General features: G+C 31.0%; 1 protein-coding gene across 1 annotated transcript; it reads right to left on the minus strand.

Annotated features, from left to right (window-relative positions):
- Positions 1 to 3,072: 3,072 nt before the first annotated feature.
- LOC134722731 (uncharacterized) lies at positions 3,073 to 15,043 on the minus strand. The gene is made up of 10 exons (XM_063586353.1): positions 14,332 to 15,043; positions 13,774 to 13,856; positions 13,172 to 13,349; positions 12,470 to 12,733; positions 6,675 to 6,760; positions 5,955 to 6,065; positions 4,691 to 4,919; positions 4,403 to 4,485; positions 3,813 to 3,990; positions 3,073 to 3,354 (listed from the first exon to the last, which is right to left on the minus strand). The coding sequence occupies exons 1-10, from the start codon at positions 15,041 to 15,043 to the stop codon at positions 3,089 to 3,091; spliced, it is 2,190 nt and encodes a 729-aa protein (XP_063442423.1). The 3' UTR covers positions 3,073 to 3,088.
- Positions 15,044 to 19,379: the final 4,336 nt, after the last annotated feature.

A 19,379-nucleotide genomic window follows, 5' to 3' on the forward strand; every position in this document is an offset into this window, starting at 1 on the left:
CTTTTCTTTACGTATTTTGTACTTATCTCCCATGCCTATCAATTTTGCACTTTAAATTACGTGTCTCGTCTTAGCGTTAAAAAGACATCTCATTTCCGTTAGGGCTAAGGAAAATATTTGTTTGGCCTATTCATATGATATAATGCAGAATGCACGAAGTCTCTAACAATAAAAAATTACGGGCGTACATATCAACAAATCAGGATTAGCCATACTCTTAATTCTGTATACCGTGTTATGCTCATTAAATGGCTGCGCCCATACAATCTAATGGTGTATTGTAACCTATACGGTATTCAATACATACTAGAATCATGCAATTCATAGTGCGTTAGATGCACAAATATATATGTCACACATGAATCAGCTTCAAACCGTTCTGGCATTACTCTCTGAAATTTCACCCAAAAAAATCAGAGGTGACACTAGTCGAAAAATGTAAGAAAAAAATCTGATTTTTGTAGTAAATGTGGTACTGCTAAAAAAAGCCTGAAGATAATGTCCACTTTCTCCGATGATTCTTTATATGTCATCAAGAACTGATTATATCGATACCACAACCGATCTAATATGTAACTTCTACGGTGAATTTTGAGCAACAGTTTTAAATGAAACCATTTTCGTAAAAAAACACATTTTTGATACAGACTATCAGGAGCCTGCAATTCAGTGGTTGTCGTTTGTTTATGTGTTACATATTTGTTTTTCGTTCATTTTTTACATAAATAAGGCCGTTAGTTTTCTCGTTTGAATTGTTTAACATTGTCTTATCGGGGCCTTTTATAGCTGACTATGTGGTATGTGCTTTGCTCATTGTTGAAGGCCGTACGGTGACCTATAGTTGTAAATGTCTGTGTCATTTTGGTCTTTTGTTGATAGTTGTTTCATTGGCAATCATACCACATCTTCCTTATTAAATAGCTATTCAAAATATGAAAAATGTGTAAATATTGGTGTTTAAATATCGAAAACTATTCATTAACTACAGAATGGCATGTCAATTCTAATTTTCTTAGTTTGCCATTCGAGTGAACATTTCAATGTTTGGAGGGTACCATTTCTATACATTTTCGCTAATTTTCGTAATTTTAATAACAGCACTTGTGTCGAGATTGTCATGTTTAATAATCTATTTTTTTATCCAAACTCTGGACGTGTACATGCTTTCTTCAAACAAATCAGCAGAAGTTCAGAAAATTATATATTCCCTACACAGTAAGTCAAAAGTCGAACCCACCCTTGTTTCCAAGGTAAAACGCAATTCAAATTTGAAACAGACTAAAGCTTAAAACTAGTTAATCAATTATTCATTTATCACAAAAAACTACGGTTTAACATCAAATTTGAAGTAAAACTACTGTTTTTGAAACTTTTTGAGCACTCTGATAAAGCAATGTCGACTCTTTATAGATTGAAATAAACAATTAATTTTCCCATAGGCGACCATGATAGCTTTTTTTTGAGATACAGACTTTAGAAAGTGGATTTTTTTAACGAAACCTTTCTAGAATTACAGAAAAGTTATTCGAACTGTATTTTTGGTCCAAAAAATATAGGTTCGCGTTGCTTTTCTTAACGTATTTTGTACTTTTCTCCCATGCCTATCAATTATGCACTTAAAATAACGTGTCTCGTTCCAGCGTTGAAAAGACATTTCATCTTCCGTTAGGGCTAAGGAAAATATTTGTTTGGCCTATGATATAATGCAGAAAGTCTGTAATTATAAAAAATTTCGGGCGCACATATCAACCAAACAGGATTAGCCATACTCTTAATTCTGAATACCATGCTATGCTCATAAAATGGCTGCGCCAAAACAATCTAATGGTGTATTGTTACCTTCAACATATTGAAAATAGTCTATGTATCTGAGAAGCTTAGAAAATATTTTATAAAAAATGCTGACAAAAACGCACTGCTAATTTTAAGAGTTGTTTTCTTAACCTGGGTCTGCCACATTAATTTTTACAAGTTCAGTTGACCCATATGTTGAAGGTTTACTAGTCCTGAACATTTTAAGTCGTTTTAATATATCATATCTTAATGTTTGCTAAACAATACTGCTGTGATAATAAATGGCCACGTTTTAAATATTCTTTATACGGAGATGAGATTACACAATTCGCCATAATGATATCAAACGATGATTGTAAGGTTCAGTTCCACATGCTTAAAGCAGCAACATAATGTATTAAACAACAAAAGATGTATCAAAGTCCGCTTATGTTATGGTCTTTTATAGTTATTGTCGAGTTTGTTCTCATATTTTTCTTATATGGATCTCTATATACCAGACGTATATAAAACGTTCACCAGATGCACGTTTCGTATGAATTAAAGTGGGTGAAAGCTTAAGGTACAAGAGGGCCATTCAAACGTACAATGTATAAGTAAAAACAAACCGACAAAGGCATGGCAAAAAAGCCCAAAAGACTCCGGACGGGTAATCAGATCCTGCTCCACATGCGGCACCGTCATGTTGCTCATATAAGTTAGCCAGTAAAAAGTATAATTCGGAAGGTCACATTCAGGAACTAAGGTATATCCTAATCTTTTTAAAAATAAAACATGCTCATCTTTTTGTTTGTTTTTCATTCATTTTTTAATATTTCATTCGTAACAATATAACAGTTTAACAATATTTCATAAAAAAAAACAATTCATGGTTAACATAACACAATTGCCATAGTTGGTTGCATATACATGATAACAGCACATGATTGTACAATTCGCAAAAAGATATTTAAGGAAAGTTATAACATATTAAGCATTTCAAAAAGTATTCATTTAACACTTGAGATCAGATAAAATAAGAACAACAACAGTTTAAGTCCTTTTAAAGTATGCACAAATAATGGCTAAATACCTGACCAATAAATCTACCAAAAAAAAAAAAAATAAGGCACTTTCACTTAACATTTTTTTTACATTCCTTTGCTACAAATCTTAACATAATATTTTCAAAACTATTTGCATATGAATAAGACATTGATGGTTTAATTATATGTGTTTTTAGTATTTTCGTTTACGTTTGTTTTCCTGCAGACTTGTATAATGTTCATATCATTTAAATGAATATGCAAAAAAATCAGAGGTTAAATAGATTTTCACATTGTGATAACGGTTTTGATGTACGTCTTAAGATTTTACCGAACAGTCTTTTTGCTCCTTTAATTAGAGAGTGCTTTTTTCCTGTCACTTGTGTCAAAGTAGCTGATTTTTGAATGGCATCTGGACTGAGCTTCAGTTTAATTTGTTTTAACAATCCAATTAGTAGATCGTCAACTTTGTGGTTTAACACAGCTGATGTTTCGATGTATTTACATTCAAATTCTTTTGCAAGCTGGTGTGCTTCTGAAATAATAATAATGCATAGTTAAAACATTATGTTTATCAGACAGACTCATGAATTTCTGTCCATAATATCAGTCGCAATATCTTTAAAAAATAAAGAAGATATAGTATGATTGTTAATGAGACCACGCTTCCATAGATACCAAATGACACAAAAATTAACTACTATAGATTACCGTACGACCCCCAATAATGAGCAAAACCCAGTCCGCATGGATAGCTATTTAAAGTCCTAAAATAACAACTGTTCAAACAAGAAAACTAACGGACTAATATATGTTTAAAATGTTGAACGAAAAAACAACTGTTTAACTGGACTTTGTTCAACATGTTGCAATGATACATAATAAATTTTAAATGAACATATTTCCAAATAATTTCATTTACATTTATACAAAAGGATATAAAAAAAATAATATAAATAATAAATTGTAGTCAGACATGACAGGACATCTTACCTTCTTTGGTAACTTGTCGTTTCCTGACTAAATCTATTTTATTGGCAACTAATATTATTGGTCTATCGCTATCAAGTTCGTTCCGTAGATATTGTAGAAAACCCTCTGCTAATGAGAAAGAATCGCTATCGTGGACGGAAAACACAACAACATAGGCATCTACTGGTAAATCATCGTCCTAAAAAGCAATTAAATATATAAGTTAAGCATTTTGATTTTTCCATGTCTTGATGAAAAAGATTCGTGAATATTTTGATTACATTTTGGAAGTAAAAACCAGTCTTCAGATATAGATTTTGATATTCGTGAAAAATCAACAGTTGATTTCGTGTTTTTGTGTGTGTTTATGATATAGCACAAATGAACGTCATATCAATTTTAAAGCAATAAATTGTTATGCTTTCTTTAAATTTCTTGACAAAAAATATATAAGTGCTAGTTTCTAGTATATCATTCTTTTTTCACTCGACAAGAACAAATATAAACATTATTATCTTCCAGTCACTGTACATCTACAGAATTTCACGAAATCGGCATCGAGAACAAAACCCAAAATAAAGCATAAAACGAAAGTTAAGTAATATACTTACATCAACAGATAGAAAATCTATAAACTCCAATGTGGACTCCTCATTGTCGACGTCAGCTGTAAGTGTTCTCCCGTCTAATTCATCTACAAATGAAAACAAAAGTTGAAAACGAGTGAAACTATTATCTGTGGTCATTTAAATATTTTTATTTATTACAGGCAATTTAAGTTTTCTTTTCAAATATGTAAATTAATATACAGATATAGATGTTGATTTAAAAAAAAATGATTTGTTAAACTCCGTTTGCACAAAAGATATTTTCTGAATCCGATAAACCAGATTACTTACCGGTAATTGATTCATTAGGCGACATGTGCTCAGAGCTCATAAACTGTTTTTCTAAAGCTGTTTTACCAACACCATGAGCTCCCATAATTGGTACCCTGTAGTATCCAGTTGAACAAGATGTTGAACAACTCCAAGAAGACGAATTCGAACTTGCATTAGAAACATCACTTGTAAGTCTTGATCTATAGCTAGTTGTATCGATAAAATGCATGTCGTTGTTATCTTGCATCTTCAAAAATATTTGTTCTGTCATAACTGAATGCAATTAAATTGTTGCACTATAAACAAATTAATTCAGTTAATTCCAAAGCACTTTTCAGTTTACAATATTAATCAAACTTTCTTCAATGACATGCAAAACACTGATGTACACGATTTCGAATATCATGCGATATTTATACTATTTCACTGAAAAGGTTAAGTGAGCACGTGATCTTCAGTTATTAAAAACGTTCAAGTCAGTAATCGATTGGTTAATCGGATTTCTTTCTTAAGAAACTGATTCCATGCAGCATGTAAATGAAGTATGTTGGATTAGATAAAATCTGTTTTGATGACAAAATAAGAACACATGTACAACGCTTTGTAAAATTAAAATAACAAGTTGTTTGTGTACCTTTGTTCAACTTAGTGATAGAGAAACAAATGATATATAAGGACATAATGATTTTGTGTCAAAATTTCAGTCATTTTAAACATGCAAATGCATATAAAAAAATACAGAATCAATGAATCAGGCAAACTTAAGTTGAAAATAAACTGACCACGCCATGGCCAAAATAAGAAAAAGACACATAGATAAATAGTAGTACACAAAACCCAATATACTCAACTAAAAACTAAGAAACACGAAACCCAACCAAAAACTAATATGAAGTGTTCCGAAAGGATAAGCAGATGCTGCTCCACTTTAGGAAGCTGTGTTCGTGTTAGTACGAAACCCGGTAATTATTCGAATTCGGTATGTAAAATTCGGGAAAAGTGGACGGTATTGTATATACAACATTAAGAACATATCTGTTATCATCTTAGAAGCAGATATTCCATTACTATATTGTTTTAACAGGGGAAGATAAAACAAAAGTCTGGTCTGCAATAAGATCAAATGATAAAAAAAAATGTTGGATTAAAAGATTCACAGAAAAAATATAAAAAACAAAAACAAAATAGATCCAGAACCATTGTCGACTGAATTTTTTAAAAGACAACATTTGAAAACCAAAAACTTTAATGCGGTCTGGAATGGTGAACAGTTCTTATTGACCTTATCACTCATTGACATCTCATTACTGCACATTGCTACAAGTTTCAATGGCTGTATAACCAAGTTCTTCACATGTGTCCGCCATTTCTGTTTGTCTTTGTTTGATGTTTTCTTCAAAAATAGTAAGAAATTTTTTGCAGTTCATGTGGGTTTTTTTTATATCCCAATGGATATATTCAGCACGTGCATGTTGATATTATTTGGACTTCAGTAAGTCGGTTTCGCTCTCGAGAGAAAACTACATCTAGTATGGTTATAAGACGAAAGTACGGCAATCAACACTTTACAAACATACGGTCCATATCTCGAGAAGTTTGACCGATGCAATGCATCTAGGTTACAACCCACAAGAACGACGGTGTCCTGTTCTTAGATTGGATATACCTGAATGACTACACATGCTAATCCTATCGTCGCACAAAGTCATATGATTTGTATTTTACAAAATGTATTAACGAGAATATTACGTTGCCTCTTACCGACTTCAACCTTAATCATTCTTATTATACGTTATTATATTGTATCCATAACTAACTTAAAGTTCCGATCGATTAATATGAAAGCTATTCCAGATCTTTATGTAACGAGTGCGATAATGCATATAGTATTTGATTTTAACCTACTAAACTATTATTAAAATAGAAAGACATATATTAAGTGTTTGTAACATTATTTATAAACTGTTATTCAATAATCATTCTACGTAATCTGTTAACAAACTGTTTTTGAACTTTCTGTCTCGTCTAATCTGTAAACAAACTGTTTTTTAGTTATCCATTCCATCAAATCTTTCAACAAACTGTTATCTATAAAAAAAAATGACATGGTTTCTTAAATATTATTACCCACACTGAATATGGAAATGTACAAAATGAAAATTATTTGTGAATAACACCATGTTTATGACACGTTTTTTTGAAAACTATACGTGCTAAAGTCATGCCAAATCAACATTGAACAATCGCAACACAAGAACACAGATGAGGTTATACCAGTTTCATACCTTGCAGCAGAGTTCGCATAAAACCTCCACACGAAAATTAGAGTTAGCATCTTGCAACGCTCTTTAGTTTCGTATTGTTTATATATTTCTCTAATTCTTACTAAATTTATCCCTTTCCTGACCTATTAATTATTTTTATTCAATTAACGTCTGGTTCGTTTGATTCCAGTTTTTCATTGGTCAAAAGTTTAATTATGACGTCAAATTTTGTTTTGTGACGTCATAGGAAAAGGTTACCATGTCTGATGACGTCACGTAGAAAGAACACATCGGTTTACAAGTCGCTCGAACAGACGGAGAAGGGTTGTCTGCATATCGTCTAAAAATCATAAGAGAAACAGTTCAACCACCATATCTCGTCCAATACGATATTTATTAATTCTTAACAGTTACATTTTAAATTCTTAAATTTTTCGGCGGGCCTCGTTTTTAAATATCGGGTCAATATCGTACAGCACTCAATTCAGTGGTACAATTTATATGTACGATGTACGAAGGTGCAATTACTGATATTGAAGCTTATACTTTTATTTTTTTTTAATCCCATTGACCTTTTCATAGGAAAACTACAGAAATCAATTTGTCTGCTACATATCTGTATATATTCCTTGCTATGAATATACATGGACGACTTCAACCAAGGTTTTCCATTCGCTATTTCATTTTTGAGAAACATAAGGTTTTCAGTCTTCCTATTCTTTGAGGCAGTCATTAGTTATCAATGTGAGTTGCAAATGAACCATTAAATAATGCTATTGATATTCTTTGCTATCCTTGCGATGAACATTTAATACATAAGAGACTGCCTTTGTTTGTTTTTAGTCTACGTGTGTTCATGTGACAGCAATCTACTAAACATCAAAGTACACGGAATGAAACAGGAATAGATTACCAACGAAACCTCCAACGACTATGAAAATCATAACGTTTAATCGAGTTTAAAAGACCTTGAAAATCAAGGTTTATCACGGCAAACATATTGTTCAAAGATCAAAACAATGTGATTAAACGAATACATCGACAACGGTGTACAAAAAGGTTGCTGTTATTGTTCTACAAACCATCCGCTTCCAAACGGACACTAATTAATAATGTACATGTACTAGCATATATATAAATAACGAAACACAACTATATTCATGAAAAATATAATGTGCAACAATGGCCGCGGTTACAGAAAGCAAGCCTAAACTTTATTTCTGGAACGATACTTAGTCTTATGAGTTTTGTGTAGGCAAAGTGTGTAACCGTTGTACAAAATATTACTCTTGGTATCTATGTTGTGTTTATTCATTCTTTAAAATTCTTCGATTTTAGAAAATATGCTACACCTCTCGAGAAATTAGTAAAGCTCGAACATATGAAAATTCGAAAAATCAAACAAAGAAGGACAACTGTTATTACTTTATTACCAGTAGTTGTTGTAATTAAAGAAAAACAAGAATAAAGCACAATAAAAAGCAAAAAAAACTACAGTTTCCTTCATTTCAATTAGATTTTTTTCCCATGAAAATAGGCTCTACATTTTTTATTTATACTACTATACTATGTACTGGATAGTTGTAGGAAATACGATAAAACTATTAAAATGTCACTATAAAAAATATATAATAATTAACAACTTATGCTATAGTTTTGGTCATTTTGATAATACATCTACTTAATAAAAAGGACCATTGTTTGGGCCAGCAATGTCGTGATCAACTTCCTACGTTCAGAATTATTATCATGAACCCAATAAAACAAATAAACAAGTGTGCTCTCAGTTTTTCCAGTGCAATTATCAGATGCTGCTCTACAATACTCCACGAGTGAAAACTCTCGATCGCCTACATGTAATGATATCAAGAAAATATGACAGGATCCTGGCAATGACAGTATACCTTTTTTTCTTTTATATAGATAATGCATAACGGTCGTCAAAATTATGATTTCGTTCAAAAATTATTGGGAACAATAATAAACAGTTTACCATTCAAATTCTAAGTTTACTAGCATTTTGTAGGTAGCAATCATTTCAGAGATATTCTAACACAGAAATTTAAAATTCCCAAAAGGAAAGCAGTATTCACCACTTTTAGGAGCAAAGTTAAGTTTTCTGCAAACTTACATTTTTTTAATTCTGAATTTAGGTCGAGATAAGAAGCATTTTAACCAGTATATGGTATTTTTTGTTTTAAGAAAAAATCATTGCATGTATTCAGAAAGGTTTCATTTGCTTATACGAATAGAGGTCGAATTTCACGATTGGCGGTTTGAACCATTCAAATTGACAAAGACTATTTAGAAGTGATTGCATTTCTGGACAGATATCATGTTTTCGTCATCCCAACTATTTTAAAATATCCATTTTTTTAAATACTCATACACTGTTCGTTTGATGTCAATATATATTGATTGTGAATTGTTTAAGCATAAAATGTTGTTGAAGCATCAGTTTTGAAACTGTTACAATGTACTTGGTATAATGAAGCTTATATTTCAACATGTTGTCAACCAACAGATCATGTGACGTTAACAATTTAAGGATGTATTGTTAGGACGATTCAGTCTCGTTGAAATATCGTTCAGGAATCATTTCAAAAATATGTGGTACCAATGGAAAATAACAATGAACTTAATAAATTTAATAATCAAACTATATCTGTGAAAAAATATTTACAATAAGTAGTTTTTGAGTAATTATTTTTTTCAAATTTATTACCAATAAAATCAGTCTTTTTAGCCAATTTTTTTAGAAAATTGGATAGGGGTGCAAGAAATAATTTTACCAGTAACTTATACACCCCATATCATTTGTTTTCTTTTCAAATATCTTAGATAGGTATTGTTTCAATCATTTATAACAAAAAAGTTAAAAAGAATTCAAAAAAGTTTAATTGTTGAGCTGTAATTTTTTATACGAATATATCCCATAAAGGGTAAATTTGATGAAAAACGAAACAATCATCAACATTGGCTACTTTCAACATGTTCAAAGGACCGTGACTTAACAAAAAGTGCACCTCCAAATAATGTTTTCTTCATCAATTTTTTTTACAGCCATATATAATATAAACCCCAAAATCAGGTTAAGAACAAAAGTTTAATTCTAGAAATATTTGGCTTCTCAGAGGTGTACATCCTTGAGATGACTGCAATGTTAAACAAAATGTGTTTTTTTTTTGTCTTCTCAGTTCCAAATTTCATATAAACTGATTAACAAACAGCGATAATGATGGATTGTTCATATACAATGTATGTGTGATGCCTCGTGCACACGGACATTTAATTCGAATTGAATTCGAATCGAATGCGAATCGAATTCGCTAATCGCGTTCACACACCAATTCGAATTGATTCAAATTGGCTAATTCGAATTACCCAATTCGCATTACAAATACGCTTTTGTGAAAACGAATTAAAGGTTAACGTCGTTTGGACAGTGATGCGAATTCGACACGCATTTTAATTCGAATTAGAATAAACATTAGGACGTAAAACGTTTCGAATGCGAATTAAACTAATTCGAATTAGTTAACGCGAATCGAACACAAATTACGTGTGAACTCAGCATCATATTAAGAATGCCAAATGAAAATTAATTGTCTTTTTAATACATTTTAAGATAAAAATTAAAAATTGAAAATTGAAGGAGATGTACCTTTTTTTTAATTATCACCAAAACTTTAAAAAAATAATTACGTCAGACAACAAAGTCTGCATTTGTTAAAAAAAGTTGTCATATTTGCTTTTATTTTTTTGTTACACTAATCAAAGAACGCAACGGAAATGTATGCTTCAATTTCAAGATAAATGAAGTTGTTTACAACCTGTTGATTTTCTATTATCATGGTAGTCATCCAAATTTACATGACATATGGTAAGTTGTCAACGTAAGGACTGACCATCACACGAGTATAAACCACAGTATGGATGTTGCCTTTTCTCCAACGACGTGATTAAAAAAAAATGAGGTAAGTTATTATCTTCCATACGTACAATTAAAGTGATAAATATTTAGTCACACCTATGAAAAGGTTCTATTCACAAGTATTGTAATATCACTAATAACGTTAAATTGAAAATTATTTTCCACGGTTTGAGTTTTTAAACCGGATTTTTTTTTATCTCAATCGATTGATGTCATTTGAGCACACCGGTATACTACGTTTGTCTTTATTTGCCCTTCTTATATATTCCTCTTATCTTTGACAGAATGCATTCTTGTCGATAGTTTTGCTAATATGCTTGGTATATATGCCATTTTGTGCTTCTTTGTTATGTACATGTTTTTGTTTGAGTTCTTTTAGTGATTAAGTTTATAACCAATGTTGACTGCTGTACTCCTATTTTTGACCATTTTACCTAATATGTCTGTTTGTTTTGTTCACACATCGTTGTCAATATAATGAAATTTGGTGTGTCTGTCATACATGTGAGTGGTTTAGCTTGCTTTAAAGCAAGGTTTAATCCACCGTTTTCTACATAAGAAAATGCCTGTAACAAATCAGGAATATGATAGTTGTTATCTATTCGTTTGATGTTTTTGAGCTTTTGATTTTGTCATTTGATTGGAGACCAACGACTTTTTCTAAAATATAACTACACAAAAAATAAGTACACACACAATTACATTAATGATACATTATCTCACTAGTTGTAAAGTTTCGTTCGCAACAGATCAACATCTTATTAAAAAAAAATATCGCATTCCAATCTTAATTTAATATATAGGTAAGTCAATTGAAGGTAATACGCATTGCATCATCTGCGATAAGTATATTTACTGTGGATTTTGATTTTTTAGATTTCAAGTCTATTTTCTATATATTTAATAAGGATCCAAGATAAACGGCTTAAATGATATGAATTACACCGTTACAATTCTGACGTTTTCTAAGAACTATTAGTGGTGTTCAACACGAAACAGTTTAGACGCCATATATTTGCATTCGTAATAATATAACAATATAATAAACAGTATAACAATCTTTAATAACAATTTCAAGGTGCTCAATATTGCAATGCAACATGATACATGTGTAACAATATTTGATTGCACAAATAGTCAACGATGTTGACAGGCAGTGATAACATTTAAAACATTTCATAAGTTGTCACACTAAATGTTAAGTTATATAAAGGAAACAGAAATCTATCAGTCTTTTTATACAATACAAAAATAAAGGCAGAGTAAATGACATCCAATTTTTTAATGATAACGTTTAGCATGTTTAGATCGAAACTATAAGGCACTTAAATGCAAACATGTTAATAATTTTACCAGAAGTCTAAATCCAATACAAAATATTTTCGATAAATAAGAATAAATGATACATGTATGATGATATTGTTTAATGAAGTATGTTTATTGGTGTTTACATTGCGCGCAATCACATGATTTACTTGTATCGTGTATATATATAACTGCATGTTATTGTTGAAATATACTGGAATTGAGTAATGCTTAATTAAAATAATGATATAACTCATCCTCTTAACATATTACAAATTAAAGAAGAAATAGATTAAAGAAGAAATAAATTTTCACATTGTGATACAGGTTTCGCGTAACGTTTAAATATTTTATTTAAAAGTCTTTTTGGCCCTCTTAATGTATCATTCTTTTTCCCTTTTCCCTGTTTCAAAATAGCTGCTTTTTGGATGGCTTCTGGATTTAACTTTAGTTTTATCTGTTTCAACAATCCCACTAGAAGTTCGTCTACTTTGAGGTTTAACACAGCTGATGTTTCGATGTATTTACACTCGAATTCTTTAGCAAGCTGGAGTGCATCTGAAAAAAGTAAGACAAAGGTTTAAAGTCTATGTTTAACAAAATCTAAAACTGAAATCTATCATATTTGTCGTAAACTTTCTGTAAACTATTCTACTTTACTGTGTTCGAATAAATAAAGTCATGTGTAGTGCACTCGACCTATAAAGGGTTTACTTTTATAAATTGTTACTTGGATGGAAAGTTGTCTCATTGGAACTTATACCACATCTTCCTATATCTATATATGTTTACAATTATCATATACATTAAAAACAAATGATAGCATGACATGATAAAGTTGAGAATGGAAACGCGATATGTGTCAAAGATACACCAAACCCGACAAGAGAGAAGAACACAAAAACATGAAAAAGAGCCACCACGAATATGATTAACTAAACGTTAACATAGTAACTATGATGATTATGCAACACATAAAAAATGTGGACATCTTACCTTCTTTGGTAACTTGTCGTTTTCTGACGAGATCAATTTTGTTGGCTACTAATATAATTGGTCTGTCACTATCAAGCTCATTCCGAAGATGTTGTAGAAACCCCTCTGCTAGTGAGAAAGAATCGCTATCGTGGACAGAAAAGACAACAACATGGGCGTCTGTTGGTAGATCATATTCCTATAGAAAACAATTTAAAAATATTAGTTAAAGCATTGTTGTTTTCCCTATTCCTGCTGAAATAAATCAAGGAACTATTTAGGTATCAATGAAATTCTTCACCTACTTAATTATCAAACAAACATTTGTATTTACGTGAATATATTGTTATGTGTGACAAAGCAAAGGTATATATCGTTCTGTGTATTTTCAAGATGCAACAAATAAACGTCAAATTAGTGATGCTTTCCTAAAATGTCTCGAAAAAACAGTAATACTGATTTAATCTGGTTTATCTTCCTTTTGTTCATTCGGTAAGTCAAGTGTTATCCTCTCAGCTGGAATGTGTATACAATGCAGCTAGTATCATTCAACGGTACAAGTACATCATTAATAATACCAAAAATAAAACATGAAAAGGAAAAAACAATATTTGTAAACCTACCTTAATGGATGATAAATCAATAAATTCCATTGTAGATTCCTCATTATCGACGACGATAGTGAGTTTGTTTTCATCGAATTCATCTGCAAAAGTAAGATGTAAACAAAAGTTAAAGACGAGTTACAATACGTCAATGATGGTGTAATATGTCATGTGATTTTGCATATTGACGTGTTTTATCATTTGTATAATGTGGTGTTGATGGCATTACTTTGATTATGGTTGTCTTATTTCGTCAGTACTTTTACAGATTGTGTGTATGACGTATTGCATTAACACCTATTTACTATTGAAACTCTATAATGTCCTGCCAATGTCGTATGTTTTTTTAGGTCATGTAATTGCTGTCTTCCTTTGCATGATTTCTATCTTTTTTCTTCATTTTTTACTTTCTATATACTGTATTTTTGATTAAATTATCTAGGTTTTCATGTCAAATAGTTAAAAACGAATGAAGAACATTATTTGAAATAGATGCTGATTACAAACAAATTATTTGAACTCATTTTGGACGACATGTATGTTTATTTTTTTTTATAAATACACAAATTAACATACCAATATCTGATTGCATAGGTGCCATGTACTCTGAGCTCATAAACCGATCTTTTAATGCTGTTTTACCAACACCATGCGCACCTATAATTGGTACTCTATAGTATCCAGTTGAGCAAGATGATGAGCAACTCCGAGAACTGGCATTAGAAGCATCACTTGTAAGTCTTGATCTACAATGAGATGAAAATGACGATCCACTGCCTTTTCTACGATCAGATAGAAGAAATTTATAGTGAGATGACACTGACGAGCTACTGCTTTTTCTACGATCTGCTGAAAGAAATCTATAGTTAGATGACACTGAAGAACCACTGCTTTTTCTGGAATCAGCTAGCAGGAATCTATAGTGCGATGACACTGATGCACCGCTGCTTTTTCTACGATAAAAAGGAAGACTGTCGCTTAAAGGTCTATCTGTTGTTGTTTCTAAAGATCGTATTTTTTTAGATTTTTTATTTATTCCATTAACAAACAAGTCATTTGAAGATTTTGATATTTCGTCCAAAGGAAGATTAAAACTTATATTTCGCACATCTTTTTTTATACAATCAGGCTGCTTCTTTTTCTTCAAAGAACTTGTTCGCAAATTTGGTTCTGATTGTGTATCTTTTCCTATTACTTGTGTTAAAAATTTCGGGAGAACACATTTTGTTTTATTGAAATATTGCACTTCGCTGTTAACTTGTACCTCCGGAAATACATTTTCTGACATTGCACGATACAACTTAATGCACTGTAGTTAAACTAGATGAAAAAATTCCTTATCTTAAAATCCAGGTTTCCATCTACACTTATTCACACATCATTTTAAATGGCATACAAAACATTTAAGTAAACTATTTCGAATACTATGTATCATTTATACCATTGAAAAATCACGTGATTTTCAGTTACGTAAATGTTTATGCAAGCAATCTATTGGTTAACTCAGATATTTTTTAAGAAAACTTATTGCATGCAGCAAATATAGTGTTAACTTGAAAAAAAGCTGTTAGATTAGAAATACGAAGACTGTTGGTTTGTAAGTTATTCCAAATAATACCTGCAGTAAATTTAATTGCTCAAAATGTTAGAATTATTTTGCATGTAGTTTTAAAATGTGTTAATCTTTAAAAAATATTATAGAAAAGAAAATCAATGAGTTATAAGGCAAACTTACTAGAATTCACAAACGCAATTGTATAAAACAAATATCATAAGTCTTACAAGTCTCATTGCGAAAATATTTCTTTTTACAAGTAAACCTTTTTTTCCTGCTTTTAATTTGTAGTTTTGTTTTCTTTTATTATAGGTGTTTTTATCAGTTTTTATCAGTAGTAAATGATTGTGTGCGTTAGGTATGCAACAAATTTAAATATTATTACATGAGACTAAACAAATCGTATATGACTACATGCTGACTATCTAAACAGTACTGAATGGACCTAAAAAAATTAGAAAACCATTCACCACATGCGAAATTATGAATTTTGCATTTTGCAGCAGCACTTTATATACTGAATAAATAGAAATAAATAGTTATAAATACAATGGAACATTCTTATCATATGTAAAGCAAATACTACGTATAAAATGTTCTGAAGTCGGATACGCGAATCAATGAATGTGTTTGTAAATAGATGTTTTTGTGTTCTGGTAAATTGTTACTTTTAAAATTGTTACACGATGATGACGGCTGTACCCATATTTTGACTCTTTTATTCATTATTTCTGTTTAGTTCACGCATTATTGTTAATATAACGGAATTTTATGAGACTGTCATCAAAGTGAGAGGGTTAGCGCTATAAAACCAGGTTTGATCCACCATTTCCTACATTTGAAAATGCCTGTATCAAGTCAGGAATATGACAGTTCTTGTCCATTCGTTTTTTATGTGTTTTGCCATTTGATGATGGACTTTCCTATTAGATTTTCCTCTAAGTTCAATATTTTTGTGATTTTACTTTTGAATCATTGTTCTGTTTAACTTAATGAGATACTATTTAAATAAAAAGGACCTGGTATTTTGACTTGACTAAGTTTTTATTTATAAATGTGAATAAGTATCAGGGTACTTGAATATTTATATTCAGCAGGAAATTACAGATTTTTCAAGACCACATTTTAAAAGTTCATTGATTCAAACATCATAAAATGTTATCAAAGGTACCAGGATTATAATTTAATACACCAGAAGCGCGTTTCGTCTACACAAGACCATAAGACTCATCAGTGACGCTCATATCAAAACAGTTAAAAAGCCAAAAAAGTACAAAGTTGTTTTTAATTTTAGTTGTGTTTATATACGATGATCATTTAATGTTCTGATTGGTAAGGAACGGCTTACAAATCGAACCGAAATAAAGTAATATTTCATTTATATTACTGTATGGTATTGCTTATGTGGATCAAAAATGTCAAAGGTACCAGGCTTAGAATTTGATACGCCAGACGCGCGTTTCGTCTACATAAGACTCATCAGTGACGCCCCGATCAATAAAGTAGGAAGACCAAATAAGTATAAGGCTTAAGAGCGTTGAGGACCCGACATTCCAAACAGTTGTGCCACATTCGGTTGAGGTAGTATATGCCTGGGATAATAACATCCTAGTAATTCGAAAAATTCATACTTTGCAAACAGTCGATTTATAAAAATGACTATATAATTGATATTCATGTCAACACCGAAGTTCTGACTTCTGGTCAGGCGATACCATCGGGTTTTCCAACCGTTTTAAACGTTCATCAACCAGATCAAACTTTTGCAAACAAAACTACTATAATGGAAAATGGAACTTGGGAATATGTCAAAGAGACAACAACCCGAAAAAGAGCAGATACCAGCCGATAGTCACAAATGGGTCTTTATCGCTGCAAGAAAATCACGTACTTTAATAGACAATCGAAAGGTATATATGTCTTCAATCAAGTACATTTATAACGTACTTTACTATCTAATATGATACCAAGGAAGATTATGGAATAGAAATAAGGTCCATATAGTTTTTTTGCTACCAACCAGTTAAATAATTTAGCTGACCTTCGAGAATATATACAGTTCGTTGAGTGGAAAGGCAACTGACAGTTTTCTGCAAATGCAAAATATTAAACAGATGTTTAAATTTAATACCCATGCGTCGAAAAATTATTAGGCCATTCGAAAGAACAGTTACAATCTCCTGGTCTAAAACTGTTCTTGTTAAAACAAGAAGGTATGGTTGCTTATAGGGAAATGATCTACAAAATACAACGTTACAAGGATAAAGACAAGTACAACAAAGACTCCTGCAATGAGGAAAATGTATTACGTATGATAAAATTGAAAATACAGTAATATCAGAATGCAAAAACCAACCTAAGATAGGAAAATTCCTCTTGAGTAGAATATCGAAAATAAAAGAAGTGATTGCCTGTTTGAGTAACACCATTATTGCAAATACCAATTAAAACAGAAATTAAAGACAGGTTTTCTAGATAACGGATGTCAGTTCCTAAACATGTTATCTACACTGTTTATTCATACTTAAATAATGAGTTCGCTAAGATAGGGTTAAAAATGTACTCAAACATGTTTGTACAAAATATCTCATAATTCACTACATGGGGTAATTTCACTGTTATTGTTGTGATTTTGTTCACACTTTATAACATACTGTTTGTTTTGGGCCAGTCATATATTGGGTTATTTCGATATGATCTACTGCATGGTCTGTTGTATTAGTTTTAAAAACAATAGGTTGGTCATAATTTGCCACACGCACAGCACCAGTGACAAATACGTAGAAACAGATGTACAAGGTTGATTTACCGCTACTCTAATAACATTTGCCAATAAAAATTATAACCATTGAACACAATATTGTTGTTTTTTTCTGCCAAACCTTCCATCCCTGCACCTGAAATGAAATAACTAAAAGCAGAAAAATCTGTGTTTGAATATGTTGTATTATATCTGATCTGTAACTTCAAATTTCAATGTAAACGAGAGAAAGAAGACAAAATAAGAAGTCGAAGTGAAAATGAACAAAAACAGTCCATGACACATTATCTTAATGAAATAGTATACACACAACAAAATTCGAGTTTTCCCACGTATCCTGTCTAGATAAGTAACTGCTGCTTCATTAGTGGCATCGTTCCTCCGACAAGATGACGTCAATTTAATCATTTATCTAAGAACTCTACATTTGATTACTTCTTTGTCATGAGCAAACGTATGAAAATATATCGTTATAGGAAACTCAAACTCATATTATATCAACTCGAATATATATTCAGTTAAGTAACTAATAGCTAAAGTACCAATTTTTGTCATACATGTTAAATGATCAATCTTTCTGTGTGTCTCTGATACAAACTGGAGATATGAAACATACTGTACAGTAATTTTCAGTGTAGCACCTGTTTATTTCAAATAACTAATTAGCGGAATGATTCTCATAATCTTTTTTTTCATTTTAGTAGGAAAGTAGCAACTACAAATCTATATTGTTATTGTTATGATCGGATCAGATGAGACGAAATCAAGATGTTGGCAGGTTACAAAAATATATAATCAGATTGTACGTCCTTTTGTTATTTTCAAGTAATCAATTATTTTTATGTTTCTTTTTTTTTTTGGAAATGTTACATGATCGTGCAGGAAGTATTACTATGATTTTATCATTAGGAGCATGAGACGAGACAAAATTAAGATGAATGCAAACGTCAACAAACATTTTTCTATCTTCTAAGTCCGTAATAGTTTTTCCATTTAAGTATTGACTGATAAGTAAACTACGTGCATGCTGTTTTGTCAGTGTAGATGAAACATTTTTGAAGCGTCATCTTGCCAAATTGTATATCATGTATAAATACAAATTACAAAGAAATTGGCAGCGTACTCAAACTGATGCATTATATCTCAGAAATTTCATGAATTAGCATTTTTAGTGGGTAATGCATTGATTTTTTAAATGCGGTATCACAACTTAATTCAGTTAATCTAAATATGATTTTGCCAGTATAAATAATTAAACTCAAAACCGTAAAAAATTATGATGTCAACAAACTATGCACACATGTTGTA

The sequence above is a fragment of the Mytilus trossulus genome, chromosome 6, assembly GCF_036588685.1.
Source record: "Mytilus trossulus isolate FHL-02 chromosome 6, PNRI_Mtr1.1.1.hap1, whole genome shotgun sequence".
NCBI lineage: Eukaryota > Metazoa > Mollusca > Bivalvia > Mytilida > Mytilidae > Mytilus > Mytilus trossulus.